General features: G+C 38.8%; 1 protein-coding gene across 1 annotated transcript in view; it reads left to right on the top strand.

The window, feature by feature from the left end:
• NAV3 (neuron navigator 3) overlaps positions 1-24,866 on the top strand; it is a 364,273-nt gene that overhangs the window by 257,767 nt on the left and 81,640 nt on the right. The window contains exons 13-19 of the mRNA XM_037042823.1: positions 9,681-9,813; positions 10,467-10,734; positions 11,629-12,343; positions 14,316-14,804; positions 19,723-19,764; positions 21,076-21,236; positions 22,884-23,072. Coding sequence (XP_036898718.1) covers positions 9,681-9,813; positions 10,467-10,734; positions 11,629-12,343; positions 14,316-14,804; positions 19,723-19,764; positions 21,076-21,236; positions 22,884-23,072 — 1,997 coding nt within the window. The remainder of the gene's footprint in view (positions 1-9,680; positions 9,814-10,466; positions 10,735-11,628; positions 12,344-14,315; positions 14,805-19,722; positions 19,765-21,075; positions 21,237-22,883; positions 23,073-24,866) is intronic.

The following is a 24,866-nucleotide window of genomic DNA, read 5'->3' as shown; positions in this document are numbered from 1 at the left end:
GAGCAAATCCTCTCACTCCTACCTCCAAATGTATCTGGAACTGCTGTTTAATATACTGGTAACCTCCTCATCAGCAACCGAAGGATGTTGCAACAGCCTCCTCATTGAGTTCCGCACTCCCTCTCTTCCTTACCTGTAATATATTCATAATACTGAAATAGTGTTTATAAATGTATATCTGCTTATATCATCTCATTACTTTAAACTATCTGATACATTTCTAGCATACTGTTAGGGAACTTTAATTTTTAACATTGTCTATTATACCCTCCAAGGGCCGCCTTGCCCTCAGAATTTACCCTGTGCCCTCGGCTCCTGACTAACCCCCCAGTCCCTGGCCTTGGTGGTTTCCAGTTCTTTACACCTGCTGTCTCCTCTTCCTTTATGGCTTTCTTCTCCACCCCTTTAATGAATGGTTTCTCTTCACCTTTTTAAAATTAACCCCTCAAAGAGGAAGTTTTTGATTCACCCAACCATAGTAGTTACCTCTCATTACTTTTACTCTTAGGTCATCTCATTGATTTGTCACTTTTTGAGTTATTCTGCAAACATTAAGTACTCGCCATGGGCCAGGGGCCAGCTTGGCCCTGAGACTGTGAGAGAGAAGCCACTCTCTTCTCCCTCAACCACAGGCTTGTCAGGCTTTAACAGCTACGTACGCCGACAAACCACAGTACGTGGAGGCACGCTAGTAATAAACATGGATGTGGAAGAATTAAAGTTTTCTTGGGAATCATGGAAAGATTCATAGAGGAAATGATATTTTGACTGAATTCTAAACCAGTTATTCAAACTCCATTAGACTGCAGTTAATGAGCAGTGGCGGGGTGAAACACCTTTGCAGGTAGAAGGAAATTATTTTGTTTAACTGCTGTGAAAACCACATACATTTTGTAAGTTGAAAGAAATATTTTAACATAATGTTATTTTTAGTATGTTGATTTTTTATTTTTTCTTTTAATTCAAAAGTCTCTCTTAGTCCTTTTTTTGGTAATAGAATTCCCCACCCCCAGAGAAATGCTGGGTAAATTTTGTTGTAATGCACCACATTGCTTTCTGTCAATGGCCCTGAATATAGATGTAATTTACACTTCAGTAGCTGCAATGGTCAAATTTGACAAGCTGTGTCTTGTGTTTGCTGATAAAAAAAAAAGGTAAAAAGTAATTTGTGCTCATTTAGTTTTTAGGAGAAAATCATTGATTTAATATATTGTTACCAATATATAAAGCCTAAATAGCTGATTCACATGATTATTTTTTATTATTACAAATGCCATTGTGTCTAAATAATATTTTTAAAGGTATTGGTATCTTCTTATGTTTATTATTTAAATTGCTATAAACGATAGAAATGGTAAGGTAAGCAAAGCTACCTTATGTACTGCAAACTACATATATATGTGTTTCTTCCCTTTGAAACAAGAAGCATATCCAGAAGTTTTTACAAAATGATCTCATGGATAGCTAAGTTTACTTAGTTTTTCTTTTCATGAAATAATTATTATTAGTTTTAAGAACTATTTAGTAAAGTTCTTAGAGCTTATGCTTTATTATATATTATTATCTTTGCCAATTTTTGGTTGGGAGAGAACAGATGATTTTTCTCAATGAGTCTCTGTCATGAGCATTTTGACATTGGCGTGCCTATGAAATTTTAGTTGATATCCCCCTTTCTTCCAGCATCTAGATTTTTGTTTCCGCTGTCTTACTTATACCTTGTACACAACACCCATTTTGTAGGAGACACTGTGGGATAATGGAAGTCGCTGCACTCGCCGGAGTGTCTGACGGCACCTGAGTACATCTGGTGCCCACATCCTGTGTATTTGTTCACTGTCTGCAGGTCTCGAGCAGTTACATCGTTTACTATTATCTACATTATTTTCCAACGGCATACTTGATTCCAGAATTTACATTTAAATCATATACTTAAATGTTGAATTTGCTTAACATTTTTTAAAAATTTGTATTCTTGATGTTCTTAAAAAGGGAAACGAGGATGGATCTATGAGCTTTCATGTAAAATTTAGAGCGAGAGCATGGCGGGGGAGAGACTAGGTTCGGACGTGTCCAGTGAATCAGAGAGATGTCAGAGGATGTGGTGGGGCTGGTACCCGGGGTCTGAAGCAGTGCACACCGGTCTCTCCGTGGTTGGTGACATAGAGTCTAGCTCAGTGATTACTGTCAGCATTAAGAATTGAGTGTGTATGTCAAGGATGCTAAGGAATAAGGGAACGAGGCACCGGAGGAAGAACACTGTGCTGTCGGGCCACTGTTGACATACATGCCCAAGGAACTTGTTCCGTCGTCTTCCAACAGCACTGGCCCAAGAACACTCAGGCATTATAATGTCCATAGTTTAGTTTTTTTAAATAACCATACAACACATAAAACATTCAAAAAGATACACAAGCGTTGTTTATGTAGCTATTTCTTATTTTAACTTTTAATAAAACAAACAAACAAAAACGTATATTGTTAAAAGGTTAGGACTAAGGTGTTTTTTTTTAATACAAATCAGAAATAATGTCTGAAGTATAGAAAGTTTGTTTACAGAAAGAAAATCTCTGCTTTACACGTCCATGTATCAGTAGGACAGCTGACCCTGCAATGTGAACTGGCAAGAGCTCGATTGATACCTGCTATGTGAGGTGCCACCACCTCAAAAAGTCGGAGGATGTTGCAAAATTATCGACAAACAGGACTAGCATTTTCCTGTGGAATTAGTTTTATGTGTGCAAAATTATTTCAACAATTATTTAGTTAATATTTCTACTCATAACGAGTAGAAAGAGAAAAAGAGACCTCAAATATATAAGACATTTGTTTGCAGGCAGATCTGCTTCTGAGTGTGAATCCATAGGTGGATGTATCAGACAGACAAAACGGACCTCTGGCCCTACTGAGTGACTGAGCATTAAGAATATAAATAGAAGGTACGCCTTTTCTTACCACACTTCTCAGAATAGTGAGTAATCTAGTGTATACCCAAATTCTAATTTGCCAACAAATTGACTTTTTTTACTTTACATATAGGATTTTTAAAAATCTTTCTACAGAGCTGCGTTTTGACATGCACATCAAAGCCCACAGTAGCCACCACAAATCTCCAACATTCCTATCCCCAACATCCATATCCAGTCACTGCTCTGTCCTATGTGCTTACCATTTTGCCTTTTCCAGAACATCACATAAATGGAATGCATGTGAATGCTCTTAACAGATTTATTCATAGTATTTCAAAATGAGGAACAGTACAATCTGCAAGTGCAAGCTATGTGTAGGAGATAGGCAGATTTGTCACTTATTGAGCTGTCCTAGATTATGGAGAAAAACTGAACAGAGTGATAAATCTGTAACTTGGAGTAGAAAAAGTGTCCTTTTGTAAAGCATATAGTCAAGAATTCTTAGCACATCTTAATGAAATTAAAAATGAAAAGATGGGAAAACTATATTGATGAGGTATGAGACCTACTACTCAGAGCTAATTATTTGAGTAAATTATCTTTTTTTTTTCAGTTAAAACCTATATTCCATGAAGCTTTTTAAAATTTAATTAAATGTGCTATAATAAATTTGATAAATTGCATCCTGGCTAGGGAGAATTCTGGTATCTGAAAAATCAAAAATGAGTGTCAAAAGCACAGAACATTAAGATTAGGAAAACAATGTTGTCATCAACCAAAATTGTTCCCTTGAAATTACTTACCAAAGAAATATGTGAAACAAAATTTTCTCAAAAACTACATTTATTCTATATAATCCAATTTAACATTACTGGATAGAAGCAGCCTTTTCAAAAATAAAAACTTTCATTCATTTAACAAGCATCCACTAGTCACGTATTCTGTAGTAGCTATTACCATACTTCATGCTAGGATTGTAATCAGTAAAACTCAGTTCCTGACTTTAGGTAGTTCAGATTAGGACCAGTAAGACTGAAAAGCACACACAGAAGTGGTTCGAACAGGCGATAACAAGCTGCAATGCCGAGATTAATGCAGACTTTATCTGGTCACTCCACAGCGTCCCTAGCATGAGAGGTTCGTCAACTCTCAAAAAGTTGTGGTCGCTCTGTCCTACCACACATGGAATATTCACCTCTATCACAACTCTTGCCATTTTCTGTGAGAACCATCGGTTTAATTTTTTGTCCTCCATAGTAAACACCAAGCTCTTCAAGAAGAGTTATAATTCATTCATCACTTAATGAATAAGATCATATACTTACTAATAGCTGTTGTGGAAAGAGGGACAAGCATGGGCAGCCAAGATGTAGAATGGCAGAGTTGGGTATGTTACCTGTAGCCGAGATGGACTTTTGTGCATTAGAGACAACTTGACTAAGAATGGAGCTAAGCAAGAGAAGAAAGGTAATAATGCCGATGTTTTATGTCAGAAGAATTGGCAAGTAATGTAAATAACAGAGAGGGAAAAGAACTTTTAAAGAGAAGTTGTGTAAGCTAGGCAGTGTGAATTTGAGGTGTGGACAGGACGTCCGTGAGAACTGTTCAGTAGGAACTGTTTTGCAGTCAGGAAGGAAGTCTGGCTCAGCGACCCGAGTTTCCGTGGTGTGATCGTGGAAGTGATACTGAAGCAGTGGGAGACCAGGGAATTTCCAAGAAAGAATGTCTAAGGTGAATTAAGATTAAGTTCTGAATGTTGAGGAGTTCAGAGGAATCCCAAAGAGGAGGAAAAGTAAAGGATTCTGAGGACTCCAGTGAAGTTTGCAGAGAGCTTCTACCAGATCTTTGCTGATGAATTTCAACAGAAAAGGAGCAAGAAGAGGGAAGGCAAGGGAGCCGAGTACTAACCAAGCTTTGAGGCATAATTCCTGGGTTCAAATTTCGTCTTCACCATGGGATCCTGGGCATGCCGTTTGACCTACCTGCCCCTGTGTTCCCCTGGATGCTGGCCTCAGGGACTTGTCCGAGGATTGGATAACATTGTGGGAGTACGGCACGTAGTTCATGGATGTCACTCCCCTTTGTGAAAGCGATGTCAGTAAAGTGTTAGGAGGACGATCTTGAATCCAAAGGAAAAAGAGAGAAATAACACTATGCCTTTGCAATTTGAAGAAGATTGCTTTTGGATAGAACAAAATTTCAAGTTGGTCCGAAGGTTGTGGGTTATTGTTAAGCTGATAGAACAAAATTTCTAAGTAGCCCTGAGAAATCACCTGAGGTCAGATAACTCGACTCTATATGCATTCAGTCATTATAGTTTTGATATATAATACAATGTATACTATTATTACATTCATCATTATAATTAGTTGACTTTCTTGTCATTCCAAAATGAGAATGGAGAAAACATATATTTAATTAATAGAGAGTCAGGACAGATATGGAGGACTATTAGGGTACAAGAACTGGAATATAGTACTGGTTGGACTGCTGTTTTAACGATCCTTTCCCTCCAGCATCTTTGGACCCTGGATCATTTGGTAAAAAGTTTAGTGGAATAAAGTACACAAGAAGACTTAAAAACAGATAATAGAAAAATATCTGTAATTGTACTGAAAATTAGCATTAATAGATTTTAGATTACTGAAAGTCTAGAAGGTTGTGGTCAAAAAGTAAAATTGTAGAATTTGAGATCTTGAGGTAAAGCAGTTTGTGAAGAACAGAAAATGTGAGGTATTGTAAAACTGTTCTTTTACAAATGTAAGTGATTCATTCGCTTCCTACACAACCTTACAGAGATAGGAAAGCCAGAATAGCGATTGTAAGTGAGCATACCAGCTGTGTACTTCTATTTATGTCATTTTAACCGCAAAGGTATATTCACTTGAAACTTGAAATGGTTTTAAAGCAGTGCATAAGTGGTTGTTAGGATTCCAATAAGAATGGCTGCATTTAACTTTGTGGTAATTGATGCTAGGATTTACACTGAGAGAGAAGGCGTTATTAGAAATATTTCTCTTTGTCAGAGAAACGGTTACTTTAAAAATGCTCATTATAAATTTTATCCTTGTGTTCAATTTTATTATTTGAATGAAGAACATGTTGTGTGCTAGGTACTCTTTTAAAATTCACATAGTAAAAGTGAGAGATATTATCTCCATAACTGCTTTTCTCTTAATCTGAGTAAACCACAAGACTTTCGTTCAACCCAGGGGTGTTAATCATTGCCCTAAACGGTAGAAATTCAAAGGAAAATTACACATACTCTGTGCTTAGCAAACTCACAGGCTAATGGTCCATTTACCTGTTTTCATCGCTGTATTAAACAATGGACTAAATCCAGCCCTGTTGAGACTGAGTTTAGTAGTATGGCAGCGCAGAGGAGAGGTAACGAACCCACCCTCACAGCAGAGAGTAAAAGCGGCTTCCTAGAAGATGCGTTATAAAGTAAGTATTGGTTAGTCGGATAGGCAGAGGGGTGGCTTGAGCAAAACCAGAGGTTGGCAATCAATAACGTCGTGCTGATGGGAACTGAATGCAGTTCAAAGTTCAGAAAGTCAGGCAGGGTGTATAAAATGCTGACGCTGAAGAGGTGGGCTAGAACTATGTAATGGAAAGCCCTGATTGTTGTAGACCACTCTGCCTGGTTCTAGGAATTGTATCTTGACCTCTTGTGGCTAAGGGCGAGGGACGACCTCTGGAATTCGAGCCGCAGGAGACAAAGCTTGTCTCTGGTAGCAAACGCTGCCTCAGTTTCCTCTCCCTGCCCCCAAAGCTTGGTCGGAAGTCAATGACGGGTAAGACCCCTCACAGTGGGGGGCAACCTAAGCCAGACTCTGTCTCTTGGGAGGTCTTCATGGAAGGACTCAGGGGCTGCAACAAAGAGGAAGCAATGGACTTTCGACCCCCAGCTTTGACAAAGCTGGAGTTCCCATGTTCTCTGGGAGAAGTGTTTCCTGGCTCTAATCCCCCTAGGCCTGAATACCTGTTGGGGAGAGGTGCAGCTCCTTGCCTTGGTAGAGCATGTTCTGGGGAAAAATCTGGCATCACAAAGACTTCTTGATAAACCTGTGAAATCTGCTCTGCTAAGAGTACTTTCATGCATATGTTAAGGGTTCAAGCAAGAAACCCTAAAACTCTGTTCTTGACAGACTCTGACTCATAGTAAGCCCTCAGATTTCTTTGAAATGTTATCTACTGTTTGATCCTTGCCGCCTTGTATTCCTGTGTATTAGAACCCAGTAAAAGCCCTGGAGGTGGGGGCTCGAGGCCTTTTTCTCCTCGGAGAAACTGGCCACTGCCCAAGACCTTTTTCCTCTGGGAAAATGGCCACTTCTCTTCCCTAAGCAGATCACATCATGTCTCAGTCATATATTTACTCTCATCTGTGGCTGCTGGGGGGACTTGCGAGGAAAGTTGCCCCCACACCTGATGTCTTCAAGGAGCTGTAATTTTCCTTTAAACTAATGGTTATTAAAATGTGTATATTTTTATTTATATAATTTATATGTATGTATTACTGTGAGAAGGTAGTATAAGTATCATACAACACACAAATATGAAAAAACTAAAAGATGTAGTAAAGAAGGAATAATACTTTTGAATTATGAATGTGTTAATTGGGGTTCTTATTTGTGAACTACAGAACCTATTGTACTTTGGCTAATTTAAGGAATGATAGGAGATGAGAAGGCTCTCTGCATGTTTGGTGTGATTGGAAAACCAAGGTCTTTGCGGGCTCTTAACAACATAGCCACGGGGCGTCACTGCTTCCTCCGCTGGGCAGCTGTGACTCCCAGCCAGATACCTGCCACTGCTCGTAGAGAAGAACTGAGTCACTCTGCTCCTGTTTTCCAAAAGAACCACTTTTCTCGTTTGTGACTCTGTGAGTACATATGCTAGACAAATCCTGTGATACCCGCCGTACCCATCTATCAGGCAAAGTGGAAATGTGTTTTTTTTAAATAGTCTGCCTTGAAGGTAAGACTCGTATAGTGGGAATCATTGAAATTAGATGTAGGAAGAGTATTTTAAAGAATTGACAGATGTTTGTGACAGCGATACCAATTGGCTCTCACAAAAAATACAATTATTGTTGACAATAATCTGATTTATAAGTAAGTGCTTTGGTAATCATGATACTTTGTGCTGTCAGTACCTCATATACTCCCAGGGAAAGATCACATTAACGATATTTGGTATAAACTCAAATTTCAAATTTTCTCCTTGATAATTACTTTTCTAGCTGGTTTTGTATGTGATCTCGGTGCATCACTATTATTCGGAATTTGTGTGATTCCTAGAGTGCACGTACCGGAGTGAGAAAAGTATCAGTTCACCATTCTTCGTGGTTTGCTTGTCCTTTCATTATGGACATTCTCTCCGATGTGTAGATTATTTGCAGATCTTTTAAGCCACTTTCCCATTTTGTGAGACTAGCCTTTGTCTCTATCTAATATTTGTATCCAGTGTGTATTAATCTATTCCGTAGAGCACAGGCAAACAGCACTGCATCACAGCAGTCTGAGAGCTCTGCTCTCCCCCTTTACACTGGAGCCCCGTTCTCCTTCCAGGGACCCTGCTCAGTCCTGCCTTCCTGCTGCACCGGAGAGTGCCATGGTAGCTTATGTGTTAGTATCCATGTAGCCTACTTTGTTTATTCTTCTGTGGATTAAAACCAAATATGCTCAGAGTTTCAGAATATTTTTTGGAAAGCGATGGATTTCCCATGTGTCCTGCAGGGCCAGTACATTCCCTTTGAGAATCTCCTGCTTTGGGAAAGAGAACTCTTCTAAGAGTTTTAGGGAGGGGAGTGACGTGGCCAAATGTGGATTTTTGATCATTGACCCAACTTTACTTCTTTAAGATGTTATTTATTTTTAGAGAAAGGGCAGGGAAGGGAGAAAGACAGGGAGAGAAGCATTGCTCTATGAGAGAAACATCAATCACGGGGCCTCTTGCATATCCCCAACCTAGGACCTGGCCCACAACCCAGGCCCTGACAGGGAATCAAACCAGCGACCATTCACTTTGCAGAATGGCATCCAACCAATGGACGCACACTGGCCAGGACTGATCATTGACCTAATGTTAGCCAGTGAAGTTGTATGAAGAAAGGCAAAGGCAAGAAGGCCAGATGTACAGGCTAGAAGTTGTGAGGTGTGGCAGGAGGGATGCTATGGTGGACTGAAACTCAATGTTCAAGATTTGGTTAATGATTAGACCTGGTACTAAGGTGGGACAAAGAATGAAGGACAACTTTGTGGTTTCTGACTAAAGCACAGTTTTGTTTTCTTTATATTTAGAACGAAGGGTGAATTCTTAGATGCTGGTTACTATTGCTGAGGGGGAAAAGTCATCAGTAATGTTATTCTTTTCTGATACTGATAATTGGATCAGGGTTTCTGTTCAGTTTATAAATATTCCCCTGGAACCTGGATCTGCTCTAGTCACTGGTTCTTTGTAAATATCAGATAAGGTTATTCTCAGGCCTGCATTCAATTCTTATTAATATTATTTTCTAAAATGTAAAGTGAATAGTTTTTCATCATGAGATTAAAAGAAAGGTGGGGCCTGGGATGGGCAGAGGAGGGCAAAGAGGGAAAAATTGGGACAACTGTAATAGAATAACCATAGGAAAGAAGGAAGGAAGAAAAGAGGAAGGAAGCAAGGAAGGAAGAAAGAAAGGTTGGTTTCTTAAAACATGATAATGGTTACATGGAAATGAGGTGACCTGCATCGTGGCGTTCACTGCTGCCGCTCTCTTGCCTGTAGCTGGGACGACAGCAGCTCGGTGAGCAGTGGTCTCAGCGACACCCTGGACAACATCAGCACAGACGACTTGAACACCACGTCTTCAGTCAGCTCTTACTCCAACATCACCCTCCCTTCCAGGAAGAGCACTCAGGTGAGAACCACCAGCTCCCCCTCTCCAGTGCTTCTGCCAGATTTTACCCCAAATTATTTTATATGACAGTTAAATGTAGCCTAATCTCTTAGTCTGAAATGATTGCATAAACTGAAGTAGCTTGTGTATATATATATTTTTTCCTGCCAAATAAAATCTAACAAAGAAAGACTTGTTGCCATATATCTATATATAATATGGATATATTTGTTTAAAATCTAAAACATTTTAATAGTCTAATTTTGTATAATTATTGGTTAATTTTATATTTATCTCTGAAATAAATTACTGGATCTCTTGAGGATGGTGAATCAAGAATAGATATTAGATAATTGAATTTTTATCTTTTCTTTTCCTAGTTAGATTTGACATAGAAAAAATTGCTTCCTCTCTAGAGTGCTTAATTGGGGTTTTCTGCTCATATATTTCATCTGACATTCTCTAATATGTACAAGTGAGAATTATGTGGCTAAAATGAATGAAACTTACATGAAGCCCTAGAAAAAATAGAGAGCTTTTTGGAATTCTTTTGAAATCTAAGTCAGTGCCTGTTTTTTTTTTTTACCAGTTAACTGAAAATAAATCCTAGTGCCTATTCACATTTAATAGATTTTTCTGCACAACATTTTTCTGTAATATTTCCTTTCCAGCAGAAGACAGATTCAGAGAAACGGTGCACCACCGATGAGACGTGGGATGGTACTGAGGAGCCGAAGAAGACAGAGGAGGACTTTGACAGCCATGGGGATGGCGGCGGCAAGTGGAAGGGAGTTTCCCCGGGGCTTCCTGAAGACCCAGAGAAGGGCGGACCGAAGGCCCCCTTGTGTGTCTCTCAGACGGGCTCCTGGAGGAGAGGCGTGTCCGCCCAGGGAGGGGCCCCCTCTCGGCAGAAAGCTGGGACCAGTGCCCTCAAGACCCCTGGTAGGCTTGTCAGTTGGCAGCTGTTGTGTAAACGTGTTTTAATTTATTGTTTCCACTTCCTCTTTGCTCTCTTTAATGATAGCTTTCTTTTTTATTAAATCATATTCTTCATATATAGCTAAAATCGCTTTTAGGGTAAATTTGCATGCTTTGCCATATAAACCCAGGTGTCTGTAACAGTCTAGGCCTTCTCCGGAACGCCCTGCCATAATTTGGGGCTATTGAGCGTCTTTATTTTGCTACAGCTGTTTCTTATCATATGGAAATAAGATAAGACTGTGTAAGAAAAAATTGCTTTCTTCCTTACTACCTTACGAAAGTTTGCAATATTTATGTCAAGTATGCCACAAAGTTGCAACACCAACACTGAGAGACAAGATCAATCCCATTAATCTAATGGCTTAGAATGGTGGAGATTGGAAACATCATTTGTGAATGAGACTTTGTGAAAGACTTCTTCCAAATCGTACCATCCTTTTTTTCCCTTAAGGCTCTCCCTACTTTTAAAATGGTGCCTAATTTTAAATAGCCTCACACAAAGGGTGCTTGAAATGTAATCATCTCACAGATATTCAAATGAATTCTTTTTCTCGTACTTAGCTTGGTAAGAGTAAGTGTTACCCTTATAAAAGAAGAGTTGCAAGATATAAAGCAATAATAAATACCAAAATTATGTGGTGTTGCCTTGGTCTCTCACCACATTCCTCTACTAGGCATATTTTTGCACCTTTTTACCCAGTATATTAGAGTGCATGCTTGTTCATATCTAAAATGATAAGTATTTAGGAACTGAAATAATATAAAGAGGTAATCACCTTTGACACTCTTTAAATAAACATTATTACGAAATCAAAATGCACAGATAAATAAATGTGCGTATTTCTCATTAATTAGGGAAAACTGATGATACCAAAGCTTCCGAGAAAGGGAAAACTCCCCTGAAAGGATCTTCTCTGCAGAGGTCTCCTTCAGACGCAGGAAAAAGCAGCGGAGATGAGGGGAAAAAGCCCCCCTCGGGCATTGGGAGGTCAACAGCCACCGCCACCGGGTCTTTTGGGTTTAAGAAACCAAGCGGAGTCGGGTCATCTGCCATGATCACCAGCAGTGGGGCGACCATCACCAGTGGATCGGCCACGCTGGGTAAAATCCCCAAATCTGCTGCCATCGGTGGGAAGTCAAGCGCCGGGAGGAAAACCAGCCTGGACGGTTCGCAGAATCAGGACGACGTGGTGCTGCACGTGGGTTCGAAGCCCTCCCTGCAGTACCGCAGCTTGCCCCGCCCCTCCAAGTCCAGCGCCAGCGGCATTCCCGGCCGGGGCGGCCACAGGTCCAGCACCAGCAGCATTGACTCCAACGTCAGCAGCAAGTCGGCTGGCGCCACCACCTCCAAACTGAGGGAACCCACGAAGATTGGGTCAGGGCGCTCCAGTCCCGTCACTGTCAACCAAACGGACAAGGAAAAGGAAAAAGTCGCCGTCTCAGATTCGGAGAGTGTGTCTTTGTCAGGTTCCCCCAAATCCAGCCCCACCTCTGCCAGTGCCTGCGGAACACAAGGGCTCAGGCAGCCAGGGTCCAAGTACCCTGACATTGCCTCGCCCACATTTCGAAGGTAAGGATGCGTGAAAGGATGCAGGGAAAACACAAAATGCTGTATCTTAAGATACACACATACACACATACATTCTAAGAAACATATATCTTAGATTCTTTTATTCAGTTTCTGAGTATAGTGAGTTTTAAGAAGTTGATCATGTAAAATAGCTAGACCAAAAAAATGGTACTCATTTTGAGAAATGCTCAACTTTCCAGTTTTACTATTACTGTAATATTAGCAACACAAACAGCATTTATAAGATATTTAAATGCACCTAGGGGTAGTGAAAAAATAAAGTAACACCTTGTAAATTTCCATACATTTTCATCTCTTTCTTCCACAATTAGAGCAAAAAAAAAAAAAATAGGTCTTTATGACTCTGGTTATTCATTTCCAGTGTTGGTTGCTATCTTGCTGACTCTTAATGAGTCAATGATCGTGAAGGTAGATGAAGTTGTGTTCCTTGTAACAGATTATGTTGGACACATTTACATACTACTGTATCGACCTATTAATGAAAATTGAGGTATGGTACGGCTGACAGAATCTGGAAACATTTGGATGTTGGGTCTAGAATGACAGGCAAGGAGTGGGCTAGGTTTTCCAGCTGTCATCAGCTCTCTTTGATGAACCCCATGAGGAGAATGGCTGGGTTTCTGCCCTAAGGGCCTTTGTGGCTGAATGTGTAGAGTTCTGTTCCACAGTATCATAGTTTTTAAATGCTAGGATGTTCTAAGTGAGGGAAAAATACATACAGGTAAAGATTCAGGACAAAGAGGCAAACCTCTGTGGGTCTGTCTCTTTATCTGTGAAATGATAAAAGTGCAATTTATAGTCTGTTACATGCTAAGTATTTTTAGTGTTTATTTTTATTATACTGACTAAACCAAGAACTTTGATATTCCGGGGGAGGGGGAATAGAGGGTCTTAAAACATTTACATTTTAAGCAATCTCGGATGCATGATTGTTTATAAAACCTAGAGGGTATATTCCTTGGTCGAAATATTAATCCTGAAGAAGTGGCTTTTTGAAGTATTGTCATTGAGAAGAGTAAATTTACTTTCACTATGGCCTGTAGTGAGAGTAAATGCTTCCATCGCTTAAATGAAAGCTAATAGTGCCCTCCAGTGGCCCATTACCTATGAAACAATTTCTCATATTCGTCATAAAATATTTCACTATAGGAAATACAGATTTCATTGCAACCTAATTAGTAATCATTATGTCATTACTTCATATCACTTTATTTCCATATTTACATAAATTTGATGATATCATCTTCATTTACAAAACTAAAATGTTTTCTGATCTAAACTCCAACATCTAACTCAGCACCAACTCTATTTCAAATCACTAACAAATATATGCATTTAAACAGCACTGGCACCTGACATATAACCCTTCGGCCTCTTTGGGGGAAAATAAAGACAAACTGATGTGTTGCCAGCAATGTCTAGTGTTGATTCGAACCACTACCCTCCGACAGCCCCTCAGGCCACCAGGTGTGCAACATAACCTCCCAAACCTTGCCTTAAGCATTCCTTTTAGATCTCGAATACAATGTTAAAAATGGGTAAAAAAAAAAATGTTTCTTATGTACCGAATGCGTAGAAGTTGTTTCATTATAATGGTTCTGTAAATAAATAACAGCAAATACCATCAAACTAACAAAACTTCATTTTTGTGAAAGATTTTCACAGTCTCTTACATTGTGAAAGGCAAGGATTTTTGTGTTTGATTCGCTTGGCCCACTTCCCCCAACCGCCTGGGTAGCAGCCCAGTAGCAACCTACCCTAATGGTGATATGAGAGATCTTCAGCAATAGATGAAAAAGTTCAAGCTTCAATGTTCATTAACACAGAGACAGGAAGCGCTTGGTAGCTGGGAACGTCGAAGCACGCTTGGCTCTGTGTACTGAACCCTAAATATTTAATGTGGATATCAGTTTCTTGGAACAACTGAAGTTGTTATTTGTTTTTCTTTTAGGTTGTTTGGTGCCAAGGCAGGTGGCAAATCTGCCTCCGCACCTAATACTGAGGGTGCGAAATGCTCCCCAGCAATGCCCAGCCCTAGCACCACATTAGCGCGCCAAGGCAGTCTGGAGTCACCGTCGTCTGGCACGGGCAGCATGGGCAGTGCTGGCGGGCTAAGTGGCGGCAGCAGCCCTCTCTTCAATAAACCCTCAGACCTAACTGCAGATGTCATAAGCTTAAGTCACTCATTGGCATCCAGCCCAGCATCGGTTCACTCTTTCACATCAGGTGGTCTCGTGTGGGCTGCCAACCTGAGCAGTTCCTCTGCGGGCAGCAAGGACACTCCGAGTTACCAGTCCATGACTAGCCTCCACACAAGCTCTGAGTCCATTGACCTCCCCCTCAGCCACCACGGCTCCCTGTCTGGACTGACCACAGGCACTCACGAGGTGCAGAGCCTGCTCATGAGAACGGGTAGTGTGAGATCTACTCTCTCAGAAAGGTGAGCTCTCCTGGAGGCATCGATGGAGCCCTCACCCCTCCTCCCCTCACGGTGCCTACCCCCGCCCCCTTGAACCCCCTCGGTTCCAGTGGGAGTGTTGCTTTGCAAAGGGGCGTAAAATTGATGCCACCGGGCCTGTCATTTGCTCTCGTTACCGAGTTTGCACAAGAAAAAAATCTTTAAAGATAGGATAATTGGATAATTAAGTTTCTCCATTTGAATGCATACACATCTATGCCCAATAGGCAATTTGGTTAAAATTCAAAGCAGGCATTTATGTATTAAATGACATCTTCTCAAGTTATTTTAATGATTTGGCTTGAGCTGCAGGACAACACAGCTCTTTATGATTATTTAAGCATTTTTAAAGAACAAATTTAAATCAATTCTACAATTAGGCTCTGAGCAATGTGTTAAATTTGCTTTATTAGCACTTCTATGGAAATATAGCAAATGGACCATAGAGGAATCCTAGATGAATTGGAAAAAATCACTTGTCAGGTATGAATTCTTAAAGAAAATTATAACACCAGTGCCTATTTTTAATAGGCCCTTTGAAAATATATCACATTACAAGCTGTTTCCCATTGGTTTAATGAGCTAAAGATTTTTTTAAAATTTAAATGAAAAACATAGTGACGCTTTCTTTACCTAATTTACATACCAGAAAACATGACTGTTGACTAAAATGGCTCTAGATTCTGTTCCCACAAAATTCCTTTCTCCAATATTTTGGTACTGACTCTTGCCCCCAGGAAAATATCTAAAAACCGCTCCCTTTTTCCTAGTGAACTTAATTTTATTTATTTCTTCTCACACCTAACACCTTCAAAAAAAGGCCTTGGGCATATACCCTAAGTGTGTTACTTGTACATACATTGCTAGTGCCTGAAAAATGCCTGATTCCTTTCCCCACATGTTTTTTCAGTCTAGTGTTGATGCTGACGTATCGCCTCTTGTCCAGACTTCCAGCCTTACTACCAGAATAATTTTTTAAAACATCAACTAAAGTATGCCCTGGCTGGTGTAGCTCAGTGGGCTGAGCACAACCCTGCGAACCAGAGGATCGCAGTTTGATTCCCAGTCAGGGCACATGCCTGGGTTGCAGCCCAGTTCCCAGCAGGCCATCTCCCAGCAGGGAACGCATGAAAGGCAACCATACATTAAGGTTTCTCTCCCTCTCTCCTTCCCCTCTAAAGATAAATAAATAAATAAAATCTTAAAAAACAAAACAAAATGTGTTTTAAAAAAACCATCAACTAAAGTAAATGCTGACTACCATATACTAGTTGTCCCTTAATGTGAGATTTCCAGACACTGTTCCCTGTTTCTCTTGCCTTTGTGAAATGCAAAGCCCGGAGCAAAACATCGCTTCTATCCCACTTACTTCCTGCTCCCTTAACAATGGTACATGGGCAGCTGTGTAAACAAGACTGCTCCTTGATGTAAGCATTTGGAACCTAGTTGTAACTGATGCTTGATACTGTTTATGGTGGGCTGCTAATTACAAAATAGATTTTTCCTCATTAAAAAAAAAAACTGCACCAGGAGAAACAAGGTAAACAGCTGGGTGACATTTACTCTCTGTTTCGGTGTTATGGACAACATGTAGAAGCACCAAGTGCATACACAAAAACACTGGTATAAGTACTGTTGCATGTAATTTTGATCTAAAAGGTTAGGCTTCCTGCAGCATCTTAGATTTGAGCTTAGGCACTTTATAGGTAAGTGGGATCCTCATATGTCATTTTCAAAACTTTTAATAAGTTATATTGAAAATGTGTTAACAACCTATAGTTTAAATGAATGTATCCTAGATTGTGTTCAGATATGTGAGGGTTCAAAAAAACAATTTTATAACCAAACCAAGCACATTGCAAATAAGTTACTTTATTTTAGAAAATCACCTCCAAAATACTGATTAATTTTTTAAAACTTTATTTATTTATTTTTAGAAAGAGGGGAAGGGAGGGAGGAAGAAAGGGAGAGAAACACCAATTTTAAGAGAAGTATTGACTGGTTGCCTCTCCTACATGCTCTGACCGGGAATGGAACCTGCAACCCAGATGTGTGCCCTGATTGGGAATCGAAATGGTGACTGTTTGCTCTGTGGGACAATGCCCAGTGAACTGAACCACACTGATCAGGGCATACCAGTTAATTTTTAATCATAAACATGACTGCAACAAATTGACCATTTAGCCATTGACCTATTTCTTTGGCATCCAGGCATTAAAAATTCGAAAAAATAATCAAGTAACTATCTGTAACCAGATAATCATCAAATCAAACCAGATGATAAATTGTTAGTTTTATAGATATAACATAAATGCAATGTTAATACTTTAATCTGTATTTTAGAAGAAGTCAGAATATATTTTCACTATACAAATATATTAGCAAATATGCATTAACTTATTCTTCTTAAGCAGATCTTTAACTCTTGTTCAGTCTTTGAAATAGATCAGTTTTATAAATTAGAGTCTTCTAATATTAAAAACAGCCAGTAGATAATTTTTCTAAAATAAACTTTAAACTGATTTTGAATAAATGAATGTTTTCCTTTGATTCTTAGTAAAATTGATTATTATTAAACTGTGAAAAGTAAAATATTTTCATAGGCTTAGTATATAAGTATTAATTAATCCCTCCAAGTAATTTACAGGTTTAAAAATGTTTTGATATCATAGGTAGGGCTTTTTCTTTCAGGGGAACAATATTAAAAGCAGTTTATTCTAAACCTTTCTAGTACACTGAAAAAAGTTTATGATCTATTGAAGAGGAAATTGGATTCTGTCAGAGACCCTGGCTTCATTATTAAGCAGTCGCAGAATGTGGAGAATGTGGAGTAGAATAAAGGAAGCCAAGTGCACCCCTGAAAGAAAGTGCAGTAAAATGTAAACACGTAAGATGAGGTATTTAGAGAGCTGTAGTACAGATGTGTGTCAGCTCAAGAGTTAGCCTGTTTATCTGCAATTTCAGAATACTTTATTGATATTTATATTATAGTACTATTAAATCATTTTATGAAGGTTTTAATATTTGTTTAAAGTCTTCTTTACTATCTTTAAGAAAAGGCAAAGTATCATCAAATAATAAGCAAACAAAACAGCAATAAAATAAGTTATTTAGTAATTTTCCCTATAGCTGCTCTAGACCATCGGTGGCCCTCAGGACATAACAGTTCACATTCTTTGTTTTGTTTTATGTGAATTGAAAAACACATTGAAAAGTAATTGAAAGTAGTAACCAGCTGTAGAAAGCTCTGGCTTGTCCTTCAGTGCTGGGCCTGGTCACACTGGCATCACTCTCTGCGCATCACCTGTGGGCTGTAGACACACCGTGTCCGTTTCAGACTGTTGACTAGTGTCTCCACCTTACTCGTTTCCACGGCCTGCCTGGCATCGCAGAGCATGAGTTTGTGACGTTGCAGGGTCTGTGGAAAGTATCTGTGTTATGAAATCATTAATATTTTGATTCAAACAGATACTTCTGCTTAAAGTTTTAACTTACATAGGTAAATATAAATATATCTTTTTTGATTTTTCTTTCACTAAGTCTCTACATCATATAAACATATAATTTTTATACAATTAATAACATTGACAGAACAATGCCTGTACTCAATTTCCTCTACAATGTTGAACTTGAACAACATCGCACACGTGAAAGAGAGACCTTGACAATGGCCTGTGACCATGTTAATGCTTTAGCACACTGTAGTGCACATTTAGAGGTTTGTCATATTTGTTCAGTGTGATTTTTTTTGTTTGTTTATCCACATTACTAAACAAAACTTGTATAGTCAAGATATATACTAGAACTGGCCTCTATATGACACAGTAATAATTACCTTACGTGAACCTTCTGATAAAATAAAATTAAAGTTTTGTAATGCCTCTGGATGCTTTCTATTGCAGTGCTAAATAATGGAGTGCACGTAAAAGAAAACATTTTAGCTTTGATTTTGAGTGATTAAATTTCAGGTCAATGTGAATTAAATTTCATTCATGTTGTGTCATCTCCATTAAGCACATATCCTATGTATTTAGTTCTGGTCATCTGAGGGAAGAGAGCCGTAATTCTAAAAATGTAAATTAATTTTATTACTTGGTTTTCCACATGCCAGAAGTTGTAACACAAAACTGCAGACTTGTCCCACTTAGCTGTCGAAGCCTTCCTCTTCTGGTTGAAGAGAAACTGTTCCTCATTTTCTCTAGACACATTCTTTCATCCCTTTCTACAATCCAGTGAGGATCTTATTGGGAATTCTTTTAAAATAGAGAGGGATGAAATGGATAGCTTTTTAAATACCTGATTTATATCTTCCAAAAACTGTCACAGTTTAATTTCATTAAAATCAGTAAATGAATGATGGCAGACCCATTATGTTCCAAGCAGATATGTATTATATATTATTTTTTCTCTTATATGTAAGTGGGAATAAATCTGCCTTCATTTTTATAAAAAATAATTTGAAGACAGAAATAAACACTAAGCGGTATTTTTATCTCCTCTGCCTATTGGAACTCATCCATTTAACGTAGGTAGAACATATCTATCTCTTTTCTATCTTTGGATTCTCTTGCACAGCAGAAATCTAGTGAGTTGCTTGGGGAGGAAAAACTACAAGCTGTTAGGCAAATAGAACAGAGCGAGGAATTATTGTAATGTGATTAAATCTGTCTTCTAATAATCCTGTCACTAAGTTATAATGAATTAGAACTGGGTTAGAAAGGAGCTCATGTGTGTTGCAACAATAGACACCTGGTCGTTCTTTCCCAAAGAGTGAAGCATCAAATATGTGTTACAAAAAGCTTATTTTTTGTAGTTCAAACAGAGAGCCATTTTTGTTGGATGTGTAATTTGGAAGTTTTGTTTACATTATGTCCTTAGGGATTTTTTTTTGTTTTAACAGCATACAGCTTGACAGAAATACACTACCCAGAAAGGGACTAAGGTATATATTTCTCTCAGCACATTTGCTGCCTTTCTTTCTCTGTTGTTACTTGAACTCTGTGTGCTGTCTTTCTTCCTCTTTGTTTGCAATGAAGCACCTGATACTGAGGACGGAATCACTTTTAAAACTTCTGCAGCCTGAGGGGTAGGTGAGGTAGCCCTTAGGTAGAGATGCTCATAGAAGACAAGGCCCAAATTAAATTCAATGGAAATGTCGTTGATGGGGGCAGAAACTTCCGGTAGAATGCAGAACTCACTTCTGAAAATTTAGATACAGTTATCTAACTTCTTAATTTTTGCATCTTGGAGGCATATGTTTGTAAAACTTCAAAACCTGTGTAGTCTACAGATGTAGCCAGTTACCATGGAAAGGATGCTTTCGTTTGAAGCAAGGAAAATAGTTTTCATTATTAGAGGACACATACTATAATTAGGTATAAACCTTTAATGAACCCTTTCAATAAAAACTCGCTCGAGTTTTAATTTCTGGTTTTTTTTTAAGAGTGTTTGTATCAATTTAATACGAATCTGTCTGGTATTTCATAATCTCAAAATAACTTTTCAGTTCATCATAAAAAATAAAATGAAAATTGCACACTTTTATCTGAGGAGAAGATACAGACTGAATGGTTAATGAAGCAGTAACACGGCATGAACAGTTGACTGGCGCTAAGAATTACTTAGGTGGAAATGAGTCCTGGCCAGCTAGGTCTTTCCACACCGTCCCTGTTCTCTCCAGTTCCTTAGCAAACAGCATGCAATTATTCCATTTCAAGATTTTGTTCTGGAGTGTATTTTCTGATAAAGTAGAACATTTTCCCTACTTAAAAAAGTCCAGATGCGATGTCAAGTGGCATTTTAACCAAATGAATATTTTCCTTTATTAAAAAAAGAGGGCTGTTAATTTATGTTCCATTTCCTCTGCCTTTCTCTGACCACCACTCTGCTTCCCTGGCTTCCAGCCTATTGTTGTCCACCACTTGAGTCCCTGTTTTCACCCTTTTTACATCCTCCTACGCACTGAGCTTCCGAGTCCTTCTCAGTTAACTTGGCTGTGTGCTCATTGTTTATGATTTTCAATTGCCTATCTCACAAAAGCATAATTTTCTGTTCAAAATTCTCTTTTCTCTCCCTGTGAGATTCAAACAGATGGTGTCAAATCATCTGGAAGGACTAAGCAATTCTAATTAGATTTAATCTGATGGAGACCCTTGTTTAGTCTGAAGAGTAAATTCCTCTGTTCTGCTCTCCTGTCCTGGTCAGGCTCTGCCCCTGAGCAGTGCTCAGGTGTCTCAGCTCCGCTGTTTTGCAGGTACACCCCGTCATCCCGGCAGGCCAGCCAGGAAGAGGGCAAGGAGTGGCTACGCTCTCACTCGACTGGAGGCCTGCAGGACACCGGCAGCCAGTCGCCTCTGCTCTCCCCTTCCGCCATGTCGTCTTCTGCCACGGGGAAATACCACTTCTCCAACTTGGGTAACATTCTGAAACATCAGTTTCATCTCATTTCTTCCACCACCACCCTCGGAGGAGCCCTGGTGGCTCCCCATAAAAACCGTTCATTTGAAGAGGAGACAAAAGTACCCTAACAGGATCTTGTATTTATGTGGTTGCTTACTGTTCGTGAAATAATTCCCAAATGTTATGCAGTTGAATGGTCACAACAGCAGCCTGACACAGGCGGTCATTTTATGGTCTGGGATCCAGAGGGTCGCAGAATTCAAATGACCTGAAAGAAATCCCACCAGTGGTAAGAAGCAGAGGCAAATGGTTCATTCCGGAACACCTGACTTGTTAAAGTCTAGGAATTATCTTGGAGTCTTCTTAAAAACAAGTAAAACAGTGCCTTGTGTTTTCATTAAAATGTATTTTTATATTCTTATACCAAAATTAATCATCTACCTGAAGAAAACTAGAAAATAGAAATAATTATTAAGAAGAAAAAATATGTGATCGTATAACTCCAAAATCATTTGTTTTGATATTTTAAAGTTAACCCTCTCCTTAAAATGCACGAGAGTTTTATTAAGGTAATGCCCTGCGAATATTTTTGGATAAATACAATAAAAAATAAATGACTAACTAGCTAGTCATTGGGTTATTGTACTTTGTGCTTAGCATCATTTATATAAAATATAAACCATTTGTATAAACATCATATAGAAAACAGAGGGAAGAGTGACAAATAATGAAAGACATCTAATCATATCAGTTATCATTTAATAGATCCAATGTTTGTCACCCAAAATAGATGTTTGGATAAAACTTTATTTACTAATGATAACAGGGGGGTGGGCATCTGAGGCTGAATGAGACTCATTGTCATCTTCCCATGAATGACAGCAGTTGCTCAGATTCATTTTTCACCTTGCTGCAAGGGTTACCATGTAGAAACATCTCTATCAACCTATAACTTCCCAGTTCTATCTATTTGGCAGAGCCTTCTAAATGCAGGGTGATGTTTAAACAAACACCCATGCATGGAGTTTCGACGTTTGTGCTTCCAGGGGTCCCTCCACCTTGAATGACCTTCTGCCACAGTCTCTGTATTCTCCCCCTTGAACTGTTCAGAATTAACCCCTTTCTTTTGTACTCATGGAAGGATGGAATCTGAGTTGGAAGAGGCCTACATCAAAATGCAAAATGATTGAGAGTCTCTGCCTGGAAGCTTCTAAAGTGTCTTCTTGGGAAATTTAGATCTCTTGTATTTTCTTTTTCTTTTCTTTTTTTTTTTTTGAATTTGCTTTCCCATTAAAGTGACATATTCTTCTCTAATGAGAAACCTGCAGACTCTAGGAAGACAATCTTTTCTTCACAGTGGCTAGCAGAAAATACCATGTTATTATATTTCTAGCATGAACAGTAGAGGTAACTTGCTGGGTTTTTTTGGAAGTTATTTTAGAAATTGACATACTGCTGTCATGAAAGTGCTAGAAGACCAGAGGAGTTCCACTGTAACTGTCATTGAATATTTCCGAGGCAGACTCTTGGCTTACCTTAAACAGGGACACCCTGTAAACTCATGTTTCCATAAGAATTGGAATCATGTTTTCACTTCTAATTGCCCACTATTTGCATCATCCAGTCCCCAGGACAATGTGCTGTGTGTGTTCTGTTTTTCAGTAAGCCCAACCAATCTGTCTCAGTTTAACCTTCCTGGGCCCAGCATGATGCGCTCCAATAGCATCCCAGCCCAGGACTCCTCCTTCGATCTCTACGATGACGCCCAGCTCTGCGGGAGCGCCACGTCTTTGGAGGAGAGGCCACGTGCCATCAGTCACTCAGGCTCATTTCGAGACAGTATGGAAGAAGGTATGTATGCAGGGAGATGAAGATGAAGATCCTTTAACTCTGAGATGAAAACTATCACCTCACTTACATCATAAGAATTCCTGAGGAATAAATAAGTAAGTGTAACTTTTATTTAAAGAGCCTTGAAGCTTGAAGAAGTTTTAGTCTGCATTGGTTTTTCTTTCTTTATGCCTTTGGAGATATGCCAGAAATTGTTCAGATTAATACCAGGCTATAGAATAGTTCAGAATAAAATCTAATATAAAAATGTGCATAATTTTAGAGACTCTTTGTCCTAATGTATCAGATGTCAAAAATGAATGTTTTGTTTGACATCTCATTAAAGGGCCATAAGATATATGAATCAGAAAAATTATCTTATGAAGCTACCACATGCTGCTGGCTTTCACTTTCAGAAACTTCCTCTTGTGTTAGTTTTTCTGTCATTTAAAATTCATACTGTATCTACTTTTTGCTTTATTAGCTATATTTCCTTATTTAATGCAATGGAATTCTCACTTGTCCTAATAAATTTCTTTGTAGTTGTAAAAGTTCTACCAGAACACTTTATAATCCATCTATTTGAAAAACTCAAGAAGCTTAATTGATTTTCAAATGTGTATAATTTTCTAACCTATATAACCTCAAATATCGAATTTGGCAGTAATATTGGGAGATTTTCCACTTTGATTTTAGTGAATGGTTTTAAGTACCCATAAAGGAAAATTGTGCCATTCACATTGTGAAGCATATCAGTCAGAGATGAAAGTAAGTGTAAAAATTCAAATTGATTAGAATAAAATCGAACATGAAATCAGCCATCCTACCCTGGTCCTTAACAGTTATGTATAAAAGAAAGGACTCCAGGCCTGGAGTCCAGTATGTTTTATTGAGGCTTAAACCTCTGGCCATCCATTTCTTTCTTTCTTTTTTTTTTTTGGCCATCCATTTCTTTGTGGTATAAACTTGAACAAATTTCCTAACTTTATTATTTCTAATTTCTTGCACCTGCACATGAGGATGAAATTAAAGAAGTTTTGTTCTTTTCTCTTTCTTTTCCCTACCTTCTTATATAAAGTATCTTCTGACTGAAAACTAGGCAGTTCTGAAAATTTGCTCATGATATTCAGATTACCACTAGACATTTAACATGCTGGCACTAAATCAGTTAACCACAATTGCCACTGTTTTGGGGATATTAACCAAACCACTGAGTTCACCGTGACAGAGTGAGTTACACCTGTGAGTCTGCTGATTCCTGCAGTGCAGGTAGAAAACAATGTAACTAATCTGAAATGTTGTCATTGCTTTTCTAAAGTGGTTCTATCACTGTCTTCATAGACCAGCCTCTTACAATACCATAAAAATAATATGCTAGGCATACTGACGGATTTCTAGAGTGCCTCATTTACAGATAGAATGCTGTCGTTCTTGTGCTGGGAAATTTGGGCCTTTCGTTTAAGAGAATTAAATAATATGAATTTCAGAACGCCAACCTGAGGGGCAAGTTGGGTTTTTGACAGCCACTCACCAAATACTGAACTCTTATAATTCTTAAATTGTAGTCTAGAATCAAGAAATTATTGGACTGGAGAGATAGAAGGGAGTTTAATGGCACACTGCCCGATGCTCAAAGTGAAAGATGAGGAAACTAAGCTTCTAACTATCAGGTCACAGACCTACAAATATTAAGTGATCATAAGTGATAAACAGCAAAAATAAGGCTGAAGATGGGATCTCCCAATTCATTGTCCATCTTCCTTCCAACACACTAGTTCATACCAGTGCTGTCTTAGTTATTAGGGGTTGAAAGAG

The sequence above is a fragment of the Sturnira hondurensis genome, unplaced genomic scaffold (genome assembly GCF_014824575.4).
Source record: "Sturnira hondurensis isolate 20B ecotype Veracruz unplaced genomic scaffold, ASM1482457v3 Scaffold0003801, whole genome shotgun sequence".
NCBI classification, from domain to species: domain Eukaryota; kingdom Metazoa; phylum Chordata; class Mammalia; order Chiroptera; family Phyllostomidae; genus Sturnira; species Sturnira hondurensis.
Note: the sequence above shows the minus strand (reverse complement) of the source record. Positions and strands in the feature narration are given on the sequence as shown.